This window comes from Thalassophryne amazonica, chromosome 3 (genome assembly GCF_902500255.1).
Source record: "Thalassophryne amazonica chromosome 3, fThaAma1.1, whole genome shotgun sequence".
NCBI classification, from domain to species: Eukaryota; Metazoa; Chordata; class Actinopteri; order Batrachoidiformes; family Batrachoididae; genus Thalassophryne; species Thalassophryne amazonica.
The window spans coordinates 115,376,421-115,390,496 of NC_047105.1; the positions used below are offsets into that span (position 1 = coordinate 115,376,421).

General features: G+C 41.7%; 2 protein-coding genes across 2 annotated transcripts in view; both read right to left on the reverse strand.

Moving 5' to 3' along the window:
- Nucleotides 1-2,000: 2,000 nt before the first annotated feature.
- The window catches only part of LOC117507475, a 203,474-nt gene continuing 191,398 nt past the window's right edge, over nt 2,001-14,076 (reverse strand). Inside the window, exon 3 of the mRNA XM_034167352.1 lies at nt 2,001-2,241. Within this exon, the coding sequence (XP_034023243.1) occupies nt 2,190-2,241 (52 nt within the window). The 3' untranslated portion in view covers nt 2,001-2,189. The remainder of the gene's footprint in view (nt 2,242-14,076) is intronic.
- Nucleotides 2,094-14,076, reverse strand: part of LOC117507473 — a 153,431-nt gene continuing 141,448 nt past the window's right edge. Inside the window, exon 6 of the mRNA XM_034167350.1 lies at nt 2,094-2,555. Coding sequence (XP_034023241.1) covers nt 2,410-2,555 — 146 coding nt within the window. The 3' untranslated portion in view covers nt 2,094-2,409. The remainder of the gene's footprint in view (nt 2,556-14,076) is intronic.

Below are 14,076 nucleotides of genomic sequence, written 5' to 3' on the forward strand. Positions count from 1 at the left end.
TGCTATTCTCCCCGTCTTTCTGTAGGTTTCCTCCAGCTGCTCTGGTTTCCCCCCCCATATAAAGGTTAGATGACTTGGAAACTTTAAAATTGCCCAGGTCTCCCTTGCAAAAGAGATCTCGATCTCAGTGGGACTAACCTGGCTCAATAAAGGTTAAAAAGAAAAATTATTTCTGACTAAATGACTTCTCCATTAATGTGTTTTCAGTGAAAATACATATATGGATCCTTTTTTGACAGGTTGGCCTATTGGATGGAGTCAAAGGAGTAACTGAGTTAAACTTTTCATGAGTGGATGTAATATGTAGAGATGCGATTTATGTTTTTTTTTTGGTTTCTAAAATTTGAGCTTTGCAAAAAAAAAAAAAAAAAAAAAAAAAAAAAGAGCAAGCAGCTGTGGCCCAAGCCATCATGAGGTGGATAACGTTCTTAATAATTAATAGTGATATACTTGAGTTTGCCATCATTCAACGCCAGGTATCTCAGTAAATGTGTTTTAAAGGTATGTCTTACATCAAAGTATGAGGAAATGACAAAAAAAATACAAAGTTCAAAGATGTAATAGCTACAGGTGTGATGAGCCATGTAAAAACATGTTTACTTCATTTAATTTTTCTGCATAACTAAAGCAGGATGTGAAGCACATTTTTTTTAAAGCAATATCAAAGGTTGGGCATAACTGGGTCTATTTGGGGTTCTTGGTTTAAAATTAAGTCACTTAGGGTTAGGGAAACCATAATATGAAATGTGAAAGTGATGAAGGCTCTTGGGGTTAGTAATCATATCAAACAAACATGTCAGGCGTGATGTCAATTTGGGATAAGGTAAAGGCAGAGAAAAATATGAAACAAAAAATACTAATACAACACACATTAAGCAGTATAACTGCAGTATTAAAAAGTTGGGTTACGCACTAATACCACTATAATTTATAAATGCATTTAAATAAAATTTATATAAGTAGTATTACGCACATAAATGTATCGATATTGTGATACGTACCAAGTATCAGATGTGAAATGTATTGTATCATATCAGAGTTTGAGAAAATATAGAGCCCTATAGCACCAACACAACAATAACAAAAAAAAACAGCAGTACACGCGCAGTGAGTTTTAAAAATATATTTATGCTCTGCTTTCTTTCAAATATGTACAAAGTCTGTTTGTCACAAATGCCAAGTGATAAAACCTTTGCCAGAGGGATGAGAAGATCGAGCCCGCACCCTACCCCAACTCCAAAACAGTAAGACGTCCACTATATTTTCGTGTATAATAATGACAAAATTGATGAGCCACGGAAAAAAACATCCGTTCACTTAATTTAACTTTTCTGTATAACTAAAGTGGAAGGAAAAGGTAAAAATGAAAGCATACACATGATAGCACAACTAAAATACTAAGCAGCTGGGTTACACACCAACACAATATATTACAATTTATTGCAAACATTTAAATAAAATTTATGGAAGCAGTATTAGACACATAAATGTACAGATATCATGATACATATGTAACGGTGGTCCAACGATATGTCTCCTGTCCCAAGTAATATTAAATTTCATTTATAGCGATACTTGTTTTTAAGAGATGTGAAAGACTGTATGTGGGGGAGGGCTCCAGTGATTTTCCTCTCGGTTATTGCAGTGGGTATGAACTCCCCCCACCCCATTTCTTGTGGATTAAACCCTGTAACAGTGACATTCCGTACATCCATCACTTCTTTGTGTGGATTTGCATGTGTCTGCGTAAATCCTGTGTGTATGCATACGCTTTGGAGCAGATGGTGCAGCAGTGGGGTTTCTCTCCTGTGTGTTTTCTTAGGTGACATATCATGTTGCCTTTGTGCCTAAATGCTTTCCCACAAAAACAACACCTGTATGGAATCTCCTGCGTGTGTATCCTCATGTGTACTCTCAGAGATTCAACTCGGGCAAATTTTCGGCCACATTCTATGCAGCCATGTGGTTTCAGGCCTGTGTGACCAAATATGTGCCTTTTTAAATGGCCTTCATAGTAATGTTTGCCACAGACGTAACAAACGTTTGGGCCACATCTTTCTAAACAATTCAACAGTTTGTCCAGGTGCTGCGTTGCTTGGAGGATAACAAAGATCTGTATTGTTTGATTGTGAGTTAACATGCTGAGGCCTGTTTTGTCGTTTTGTCTTTTTCTTCAGTGTTAGTGTCGTTCACCTTTGTACCGTCCATTCGGCATCACCGTCATCACTTTCATCCCCACAATCTAAAGAGTCAGGCTGCCATAAAACAACCACTTCTGAATCTCTATAGTTTTTTGTCTTCTGATCTATTTCGTCATTTGAACAGACAGCAGGAAGATCTCTGGTGGCCACAGTTTGGTCTTCAGCTGACTGAGGACTTTGATCATACTTAGAACAAGATGCGACGGCATCACCCTGCAACAGACCTTCGGTTACCTTCATCTTTGCTGGACCAGTGTGCCTCAAGCTCCTGAAACGCTGGGCCTGGTGCGCTCTGCTTCACAACTGCTGTCTTACTGGACTCTTCTACTGGAGACACAGTGACGTCCTGGGAGGCTAAGAACAGAATGAAGAGCAGACGTTACGGAGAAACACCACTATTACTCATGTTAAACTGTACAACATGTCCTAACATCAGTGATGGGGAGATAAAGCTTTGTGAAACATCTGAGTCTTTATAAACGTGTGTTCAAACACAGTGTCAACTGAAGGTCGTAAGCCATCAACCGATGCCCCCTGCTGGTGGACATAATTACAGCAGAAGGCTATAAGGTTGTGCACAAATGAAGAATAGCCTACAGGTGATTGGTGTTGTCAACATTTTGGACCTTGTTTTTGTTTGTTTGTCCAGTCACTTAGGAAGACTGGATTCTTTTTCAAGGATTTTCTTAAAAAATAAGATGTGGTATTTTCACCTAAATTTGGTGGAAGGCACATGTAGGAAGTGTGAAAGTTACAAAATAACTAATTGACATTATTTATTAATTGTTTACACGTCACAATTTGTTACTTTTGCCCTATCCAAAATGAATAATGAATGACATGTATACTCAAGTGTTGCCCGTGGGATCCACAGGCTCTATATTGGATAGTGTTTATAAAATGGGTAGTTAACATTTGTCAAGGGTGGTAATAAATTATGCAGAGTTTCTATAATGAGTTGGAATGGCGTGTGAGTCCAGAATGTTTTTAGAACCTTAGACCGCAACAATTGTTAGAAGAGGGAACTCAACCCTTTTATTTCCTGTTAATTATGTAATTTTTAAACTTTAACTTACTGCCTTAATGTATTTATAAATTGTTTAGGTTCTTGTTATCATATATTATTTTATTTCATTTTTACCTCTAGTTTGTCATTTGATTTTATTTTGGACCACAATGGAAATATGTGTTTTCACTTTCTTGTCATCCTTGTATTTTTAAAGTATTTACAATTATTTTATGAACTTACATTTAACTTACTAAATAAAATCACTCACTGCACTCACAGTTTTAATATAAAGATGACTTACTGCCCCCTGCTGGAATAGTGTGAGAGTCCATAATGTAGTTATCAGCATTCATTGTTCAGTATTAACTAATATCCTTAGCTTCTCCAAAAATATTTGTCCTATCAAAGTTCCATTTTGCCAGCATTCATCCATTACTCAAAATATATAAGGATACCAAATGGCATATGTCAGCTCTCCAGTTTTTGTGTGATCAAAGTTACTTGCACACATGCACAGATGGTGGCAGAAAAACATTAAAATCACTACATCTTTAACTCATGGTACCAACACGAGACTTAACTCACTCATTGTAAGAGCAACATGACACTTAACTAAGCTGACTAAACCAATTGAACTACAAAAATACAATAAATCAGTAACATTAACAACACTGTTAAACTAACATGAACCACAATAACATTTAAAAGCTCAAAACTCTGAACTCCCATGGTGCATTGCAGCACAATGTCCATTGTTTACTGGTAAGCTAAAATGGCTAATTTCTCCAAAAATATTTGTATTATCAATGTTTTCACAGCATTCATACTTGACCCAAAATACATAAGCATACCAAACGGCAAATGTCAGCTCTTCTCGATTTTTGTGTAATTGAAACCATACGCACGAATGCACACAGAGGCCACTCGGCTATTACAAATATAATATGCACACACTCTCTCCCCAGGAATATATTAGCATTACGTTTAACTTGTAAAAATAGAGTTCTCTCTCTCTCTCACAGACACACTGACTGACAGAACTGATACCAGGTTTGTTTCATGCTAGCTGCTGTTGATCTCAAATAAAAGTATATTTTTGACATATAGTTCTGTTGTATTTACACATAAAAAAGATCCATATAATACGTAGCAACAATAGTTCATAGACATGATCTCCCTATCCAAACATTTCTGCTACTTTTGTGGCATAAACAACAAACACGTTGCTTTCTCAACGGTGGTGGGCACACTTCCGATAATCCGATAACAGATAATGTTTTCATTAACGGATTATCTTTTTAGATAACTTTAAAACCCATTATCGGACCAATTATCTTCCGATTAACTTTTCTCCGATAACTTTTAGACCGATAAAGTAAACAAAGCTGAACAGCGACAAGCATTTCTAAAATTAGTCAGCACCTACCTGTTAAAGTTTTGTAACAGATGGACAGTTATATCCTCTGCTAACAGAAGAGAGCTTCTTCTATGAAAGCATCTCTATCCTCTGTAGACAAAGGCGAAATGGCCAAAAAAAAAATCATTTCCTTTAACACCATACTGATATGCTGGCAATATCACCTAAGTCATTCAGGGCATACATTTTTAACTTAAAGGAGACCTGCACTGAAAAAAATGCAGTCAGATTTTTTGAACAAAAAATGACTTACATTTACACGAGATCCTTCTGAATGTAGTAAAATAAATCTGCAAGCCCAGATCTGTCATTCAACGGAGAAATCTTCATTTGAAAATGACAAATTTACAGCTAACATTTAGCCCTCCGCAAATTGTCCCTCTCATCATGGACGCTGCCGAGACGTCACGGACAAGACCCTCTCCCAGCATGCATTGCGCCAATTGTAATTTGTGGATTTACGTCAGTTTGCATCTGCACCTTTTTCTTGCCTCATACGGAAGGATCTACTTTTTTAAAACTTCATATTGTCTTGCGGCACGTTTGGTGAGTACACATTTCTTTTATTTGTGCTTGAAAATTATCTTGGGGGACTTTTTCATACGCCCGTTTGATTGAGTGGTGTCGCAATGAAAATCTACTGTCTTTCGCTTCCGGTACCATCGCGGGATATGGAGGCGAGACCCGCAAAGAATCCCAGTCTTTAAAAATATATAAACCTCTCTCAGTGTCCATGGAGCTCTGGGGCTCCGATTGCCGAGACGTGCGGTGCTGTGGATTTTGCTGCAAGAAGTCTGTCCTTGCAGCAACAGGTGTCACCGGCCGCTCCACATCAAAACGGTGAGCGTAGTCTCTGGACTTGTTCCAAGTTGGCTGCACCTCCATTCAGTAGACAGAGGTGATGTCGGTGTTGTGCGCTGAATCTAGCACAACACTGGCTGCAAAGCAGACACAGGCAGTGTGAGTGGCCGCGTTGACGGTTAACGAGCTCGTTAATGAGCCCGCAGACTTAATAAGCGCAGCGGAGGCAGAGAGCGGGAGAGGAAGAATGGCGCCCACTGTCGATGTCATTGCTGATCTGAGCACACAGATCTGTATCTCACATTCATTGCAGCTTACTTTTAGATGTTGAAACCAGGACGTGTATAAGTAACATTACTAACAGATAAAATCAATTTCAATGCGGGATCGGACTGAAGGCGGGAGCGCGTCGTCTTGTCCCTGACGTCATGGAAATGATACGGCTGTACAAACTGTTTTCACAGAGGGCTAAATTTTAGCTGCAAATTTGTCATTTTTAAACGAAGATTTCTCCGCTGAATTACAAATTTAGGCTTACAGATTTACTTTACTGCATTCACAAGGGTCTTATAAATACATATCAGCTATTTCTGAAATCTGACCACATTTATTCAATACAGGTCTACTTTAAGGTTCAAATTTTAACCAAACTAATTTGGACAAGTTATTTAAAATTACTGTCATGTCTGAAGTTTTATGAAGTGAAATGATCAGATATATGTTTTAGTTTTAAAGTAATGTGCTATTTTTTAAGGTTTTGTGAGCACATGCTGTGTCCAGCAGTGCATTATTGGTAGGATGATGTAATCTCAGTACGATCACAACAGGACAATTGCATTTCAGACACTCTGTTCAGGCTCCACAGACAACAACATTAAACTCTAGTGCCTAAAACTCTCGTGAATATATTCTCTGGGTTTATAGACGTTATTGTATTTGCGTTTAAATTCCACACATTTTAAATGTAGCAGACAGGGATTATCTGGAATTTTGTTTTCAAGGCCTCTACTGCCATCTACTGGCCAGTAGTGTTCATGGCAGTATTCGCCCTAAGTACTACGCGTTGGCACCAAATCAACTTTTTGGCTTTGCAAATGGCTTTTTTTTTTTTTTTTTTTTTTTTTTACAAATGAAGTTTAAAAACAAAACAGCAAAAAAAAAAACAAAACAAAAAACATTACAAGACAGCTCTGCGGTGTTTGCACATGCACAGTACGAGCGGTTAGATGCTTGTAGCTCTTCAGCAGCAGGATACCCTCACGACGGCTGACCAGAATAATATCAAACAGGTTTGATTTTCATTGGACCATACGATCGGCGATCAGGAGGTGGTCCTGAGATGTTAATCTCAGCTTGTTACTCCATGTACACTACACGATGCAGGACGCGCGATTAACCTGAAACTCGGTCCAAAAAATTCCTGCATGAAAAATCATCTCGCACAGTGTAAAGCACGTTTTACAACATAATAAACGTGCCCACATTCTCTCCACATGCAAAACATTTTGCGATGACACTTTCAGGGCTCCGTAAAAATGCCTGTTTTTACAAATAAAAAAAAATGGAATATTTTACAAAAGCACATTTATCTGTAAACACCAACACACGACAGACGTCACATTAACATGTTGGTTTACATAATGAATGACTGAACCAATCAGTGTTTAGCAGAGGCACTTTTACCCAGAATCCTTTGCGATCTGTCTGTTACAAAACCTCAGAATTAGTGCATTATTCAACATTAAAAGATATATGCTATATTTTAACTTTGTACAAATGACAGAATTGACATTAATGGAGTTATTCTATCTGTATTAATGTTATTTATAAATCAAAACCATAAGTCAGCATGACTTTATTTTTCAAGACCTCCGCCTGACCGGACCGTTGTGATTGATAGAGAGTTGGCTTTATGGCTGCTCTCAGAGTGCCTCTGTGCTGGGAGCTCTGTAGTAAACAAGCGCTTCCAGCAGGGGCAGAACCTTCAAAGACAAAAGTGTGGTCTCATTGTTTGGGTCTGTTGTTACTTTTAATATTACTAGAAGCTATTGTGGCATTAAAACTTAAATTAGTTTTATTAGTAGTTGTAAATGTACTCAGCCACATGGGGTGTGCAGCCAGTACATTCTAAGTGCCGGTCCCAAGCCTGGATAAATGAGGAGGGTTGCGTCAGGAAAGGCATCCGGCGGTAAAACAAGCCAACCAACTATGCAGACTCAGAATCGAATTCCATACCGGATCGGTCGCGGCCCAGGTTAACAACGTCCGCCACCGGTGCTATTGCCCAACAGGGTGCCGGTGAAAATTGGGCTACTGCTGGGCGAAGATGACGAAGAAGAGGAGGAAAACGTTGCCACGAACAGCGGGAGAAGAAGAAGTTGTTGTACCATGGTGAGGACAGGAAGAGAAATGGTGTTGGGGTCATTTTAAAGGAAGAGTATGTTAAAAGTGTGTTGGAGGTTAAGCGAGTGTCTGACAGGGTGATGAGTGTGAAGTTGGAAATTGAAGGGGTGATGATGAATATCATCAGTGCATATGCCCCACAGGTAGGTTGTGAGATGAAGGAGAAAGAAGATTTCTGGAGTGTGTTAGATGAGGTGGTGGAGAGTGTGCCCAAGCATGAAAGAGTGGTGATAGGAGCAGACTTCAATTTGCATGTTGGTGAAGGGAACAGAGGTGATGAGGAAGTAATGGGTAGATATGGTATCAAGGATAGGAATGGGGAAGGACAGATGGTAGTTGATTTTGCAAAAAAGGATGGAAATGGCTGTGGTGAATACCTACTTTAAGAAAAGGGAGGAGCACAGGGTAACATATAAGAGTGGAGGAAGGAGCACACAGGTGGACTACATTCTTTATAGGAGATGCAAGCTTAAAGAAATCACAGACTGTAAGGTGGTAGCAGGAGAGAGTGTCACTAGACAGCATAGGATGGTTGTAGGATGACTTAGAGGTAAAGAAGAAGAAGAGAGTGAGAGCTCAACAAAGGATCAGATGGTGGAAGCTTGAAGGAGGAAGACTGTTGTGTGAAATTTAGCGAGCAGGTGAGAGAAGCACTAGTTGGAGGGGAAGCAATTTTGGACAACTGGAAGAGTACTGCAGATGTGGTGAGGGAGACAGCTAGGGCAGTACTGGTATGACATCTGGACAGTGGAAGGAAGACAAGGAGACTTGGTGTGGAAGAAGAGGTCCAGGAAAGCATAAGGAGAAAGAGGTTGGCGAAAAAGTTTTGGGATAGTCGGAGAGATGAAGAAAGTAGACAGGAGTACAAGGAGATGCGGCGTAAGGCGAGAAGAGAAGTGGCAAAAGCAAAGGAAAAGGCATATTGCTGAGCTGTACAAGAAGTTGAATAGTAAGGAAGGAGAAAAGGACTTGTACCGATTGGCCAGACAAAGGGACAGAGCTGGAAAGGATGTGCAGCAGGTTAGGGTGGTAAAAGATGCACATGGTAATGTGCTGACAAGTGAGGAGTGTGTGCTGAGAAGGTGGAGGGAATATTTCGACTTGTTGATGAATAAAGAAAATGAGCGAGAGAAAAGGCTGGATGATGTGGTGAGAGTAAATCAGGAAGTAAAAGAGATTAGCAAGGAAGAAGTGAGGGCTGCTATGAAGAGGATGAAGAGTGGAAAGGCAGTTGGTCCAGATGACATTCCAATGGAGGCATGGAAATGTCTAGGAGAGATGGCAGTAGAGTTTCTAACCAGATTGTTTAATAAAATCTTGGAAAGTGAGAGGATGCAGGATGCCTGAGGAGTGGAGACGAAGTGTGCTGGTTCCTATTTTCAAGAACAAGGGTGATGTGCAGAGCTGCAGTAACTACAGAGGCATAAAGCTGATCAGCCACAGCATGAAGTTATGGGAAAGAGTAGTAGAAGCTAGGCTTAGAAAACAGGTGAAGATCTGTGAGCAGCAATATGGTTTCATGCCGAGAAAGAGCACTACGATGCAATGTTTGCTCTGAGAATACTGTTGGAAAAGTACAGAGGACAGAAAGAGTTACACTGTGTGTTTGTGGACTTAGAAAAAGCTTATGATAGGGTGCCAAGAGAAGAGTTGTGGCATTGTATGAGGAAGTCTGGAGTGGCAGAGAAGTATGTTAGGGTAGTGCAGGACATGTACAAGAATAGTGTGACAGCGGTGAGATGCGCAGTCGGAATGACAGACTCATTCAAGGTGGAGGTGGGATTACACCAAGGATCAGCTCTGAGTCCTTTCTTGTTTGCAGTGGTGATGGACACAGTTGACAGATGAGATCAGACAGGAGTCCCCATGGACTATGATGTTTGCAGATGACATTGTGATCTGTAGTGAGAGTAGAGAGCAAGTTGAGTCTAGTCTGGAGAAGTGGAGATATGCTTTGGAGAGAAGGGGAATGAAAGTCAGTAGAAGCAAGACTGAGTACATGTGTGTGAATGAGAGGGAGCCCAGTGGAATAGTGCAGTTACAAGGAGTAGAAGTGGTGAAAGTAGATGAGTTTAAATATTTGGGGTCAACTGTTCAAAGTAATGGAGAGAGTGGTAGAGAGGTGAAGAAGAGAGTGCAGGCAGGGTGGAGTGGGTGGAGAAAGGTGGCAGGAGTGATTTGTGACCGAAGAATATCAGCAAGAGTGAAGGGGAAAGTTTACAAAACAGTAGTGAGACCAGCTATGTTGTATGGTTTAGAGACAGTGGCACTAACAAAAAGACAGGAGGCAGAGCTGGAGGTGGCAGAGCTCAAGATGTTGAGATTCTCTTTGGGAGTGACAAGAATGGACAAGATTAGGAATGAACATATCAGAGGGACAGCTCAGGTGGGACGGTTTGGAGACAAAGTCAGAGAGGCGAGATTGAGATGGTTTGGACATGTGCAGAGGAGGGACCCAGGGTATATAGGGAGAAGGATGCTGAGGATGGAGCCACCAGGCAGGAGGAGAAGAGGGAGACCAAAGAGGAGGTTCATGGATGTGCTGAGAGAGGACATGCAGGTGGTTGGTGTGACAGAGGAAGATACAGAGGACAGGGTGAGATGGAAACGATTGATCTGCTGTGGCGACCCCTAACGGGAACAGCCGAAAGACAAAGAAGAAGAAGTAGTTGTAAATGTACCAGAGACAATATTGGAATTTATCTGTTATGTTATCTGTAACTTCCTATACATTTTTGGGTGGTTTATTGTTTTATCTTTATCGAAGATAACTTTTCAGTTATCTGATTATCTGTTATCGAAGTTAATTTTTTGGTTATCTGTGCCCACCACTGTTTCTCAATGACAATGTCGACTCTGGTCTTCATCTATCTCTGCAGTTGTCGCTTTGCCTCCGACACATGCTTCACTGCTCTGATTGGTTGTATGTCAATCAATAGTGTCTGGAGGCAACTTTGTCTGCATCTGATGGTACTCACTCACTCACTCATCCTCAACCACTTACTCCAGTTAAGAGTCCTGGAGGGCTGGAGCCTTTCCCAGCAGTCATAGGGCATGAGGCAGGGTACACCCTGGACAGGACGCCAGTCTGTCGCAGGGCCACATATACAACCCCTGGCAATAATTATGGAATCACCGGCCTCGGAGGATGTTCATTCAGTTGTTTAATTTTGTAGAAAAAAAGCAGATCACAGACATGACACAAAACTAAAGTCATTTCAAATGGCAGCTTTCTGGCTTTAAGAAACACTATAAGAAATCAGGAAAAATAATTGTGGCAGTCAGTAACGGTTACTTTTTCAGACCAAGCAGAGGGAAAAAAATATGGACTCACTCAATTCTGAGGAATAAATTATGGAATCACCCTGTAAATTTTCATCCCCAAAACTAACACCTGCATCAAATCAGATCTGCTCGTTAGTCTGCATCTAAAAAGGAGTGATCACACCTTGGAGAGCTGTTGCACCAAGTGGACTGACATGAATCATGGCTCCAACATGAGAGATGTCAATTGAAACAAAGGAGAGGATTATCAAACTTTTAAGAGGGTAAATCATCACGCAATGTTGCAAAAGATGTTGGTTGTTCACAGTCAGGTGGTTCCTAAGCCAGCCAAGAGATGTAGTCCCTCCAGCGTGTCCTGGGTCTTCCCCGGGGCCCCCTCCCAATGGTACGTGCCCGGAACACCTCTCCAGCGAGGTGTTCAGGGGGCATCCGGAAAAGATGCCCGAGCCACCTCAACTGACTCCTTTCGATGTGGAGCAGCAGGGGGCTCCACTCCGAGCTCCTCCCGAGTGACCGAGCTCCTCACCCTATCTCTAAGGGAGCACCCAGCCACCCTGCGGAGGAAACTCATCTCGGCCGCTTGTACTCGCGATCTCGTTCTTTCGGTCATGAGCCAGATGTCATGACCATAGGTGAGGATCGGAACGTAGATCGATCGGTAAATCGAGAGCTTTGCCCCCCTACTCAGCTCTCTCTTCACCACGACGGTCCGATACAGCGACCGCATCACTGCAGATGCTGCACCGATCTCTCTATCGATCTCACGCTCCAGCCATCCCTCACTCGTGAACAAGACCCCGAGATACTTAAACTCCTCCACTTGAGGCAAGGACACTTCACCGACCTGAAGAGGGCAAAGCACCTTTTTCCGGTTGAGAACCATGGCCTCGGATTTGGAGGTGCTGATTCTCATCCCGGACGCTTCACACTCGGCTGCAAACCGCCCCAGTGCACGCTGAAGGTCCTGATTTGACGAAGCCAACAGAACCACATCGTCCGCAAACAGCAGAGACGAGATTCTGTGGTTCCCAAACCAGACCCCCTCTACACCCTGGCTGCGCCTAGAAATTCTGTCCATAAAAATAATGAACAGAACCGGTGACAAAGGGCAGCCCTGGCGGAGGCCAGCGTGCACTGGAAACAGGTTTGACTTACTACAGGCAATGCGAACCAAGCTCCTGCTGCGGTCATACAGGGACCGGATGGCCCTTAGCAAATGACCCCGGACCCCGTACTCCTGGAGCACCCCCCACAGGGTGCCCCGAGGGACACGGTCGAATGCCTTCTCCAGATCCACAAAACACATGTGGACTGGTTGGGCGAACTCCCATGAACCCTCGAGCACCCGATGGAGCGTGTAGAGCTGGTCCAGTGTGCCACGACCAGGATGAAAAATACACTGCTCCTCCTGAATCCGAGGTTCGACCATCGGTCGAATTCTCCTCTCCAGTACTCTGGAATAGACCTTACCGGGGGAGGCTGAGGAGTGTGATCCCCCTATAGTTGAAACACACCCAACTATAGGGGGTGTGTGAAAAATTATATCATTTTTCAAGATGATAATGCATCTTGCCATACAGCAAAAACTGTGAAAACAGTCCTTGCAAAAAGACACATAGGGTCAATGTCATGGCCTGCAAATAGTCCAGATCTTAATCCAATTGAAAATCTTTGGTGGAAGTTGAAGAAAATGGTCCATGACAAGGCTCCAACCTGCAAAGCTGATCTGGCAACAGCAATCAGAGAAAGTTGGAGCCAGATTGATGAAGAGTACTGTTTGTCACTCATTAAGTCCATGCCTCAGAGACTGCAAGCTGTTATAAAAGCCAGAGGTGGTGCAACAAAATACTAGTGATGTGTTGGAGCGTTCTTTTGTTTTTCATGATTCCATAATTTTTTCCTCAGAATTGAGTGATTCCATGTTTTTTTTTCCCTCTGCTTGGTCTAAAAAAGCAACTGTTACTGACTGCCACAATTTTTTTTCCTGATTTCTTATAGTGTTTCTTAAAGCCAGAAAGTTGCCACTTGAAATGACTTTAGTTTTGTGTCATGTCTGTGATCTGCTTTTTTTCTACAAAATTAAACAACTGAATGAACATCCTCCAAGGCCGGTGATTCCATAATTTTTGCCAGGGGTTATAGACAAACAAACACATTCACACCCGCATGCACACTTACGGACAGTTAAAAGTTTCCAATCCACCTAACCTGCATGTCTTTGGATGTAGGAGGAATCTGTAGCAACTCAGAGGGAACCCACACTAACACAGGAGAACATGCAAACTCCACATAGAAAGGCCATAGGTGGGAATCGTTCCCATGACATTCCCATGGTACTGCCCCCTAGAAATTAAAGATTAATAGAGAGGCTGTGCCAGGCTACTACACAGTAACATCACCAGTGAAATCAACACTGACACTGAACATATGGTCTCACTCTGACCACAGTAGGACCATATGTACACTGGCAGTGTTAATTTAAGACTGTTAGTGTTAGTTTTACACTGGTGATTTTACTGTGTATACACTACAAAAATAGAGATGAATGAAATAACGTGCTTGTAGTGTAGACATTTAGCTTTAAGCCAACAAAAAGATGCCATTAACCATTTCAGTATATCGCACCTTTGTAGACAAAGTGGAACTTTTGTCTGTTGCACCACCAGTCACAACTTCTTGGTGGAGTGGCAGAGAGGAGATTTTTGATAGGAAAAAGAACATAAAATTTCAGTTCAAGTCCACCATATGCCATCCGGCAAATGGAATCTGAAATTTCATGTCTTGTTTTCAGGCAAATCTTTGTCTGTGCCAACCGATAACTCCTTCCATGTTGTCTGGGTGTCTTGATGGCTACAGTCAGTAATTTTCTTCTTGTATGGTCACTGAGTTTTTGAGAACTGCCTACTCACATGGCTATACCATCCAATATCATACTGTTTGTATTAATTAATGATTGCTGA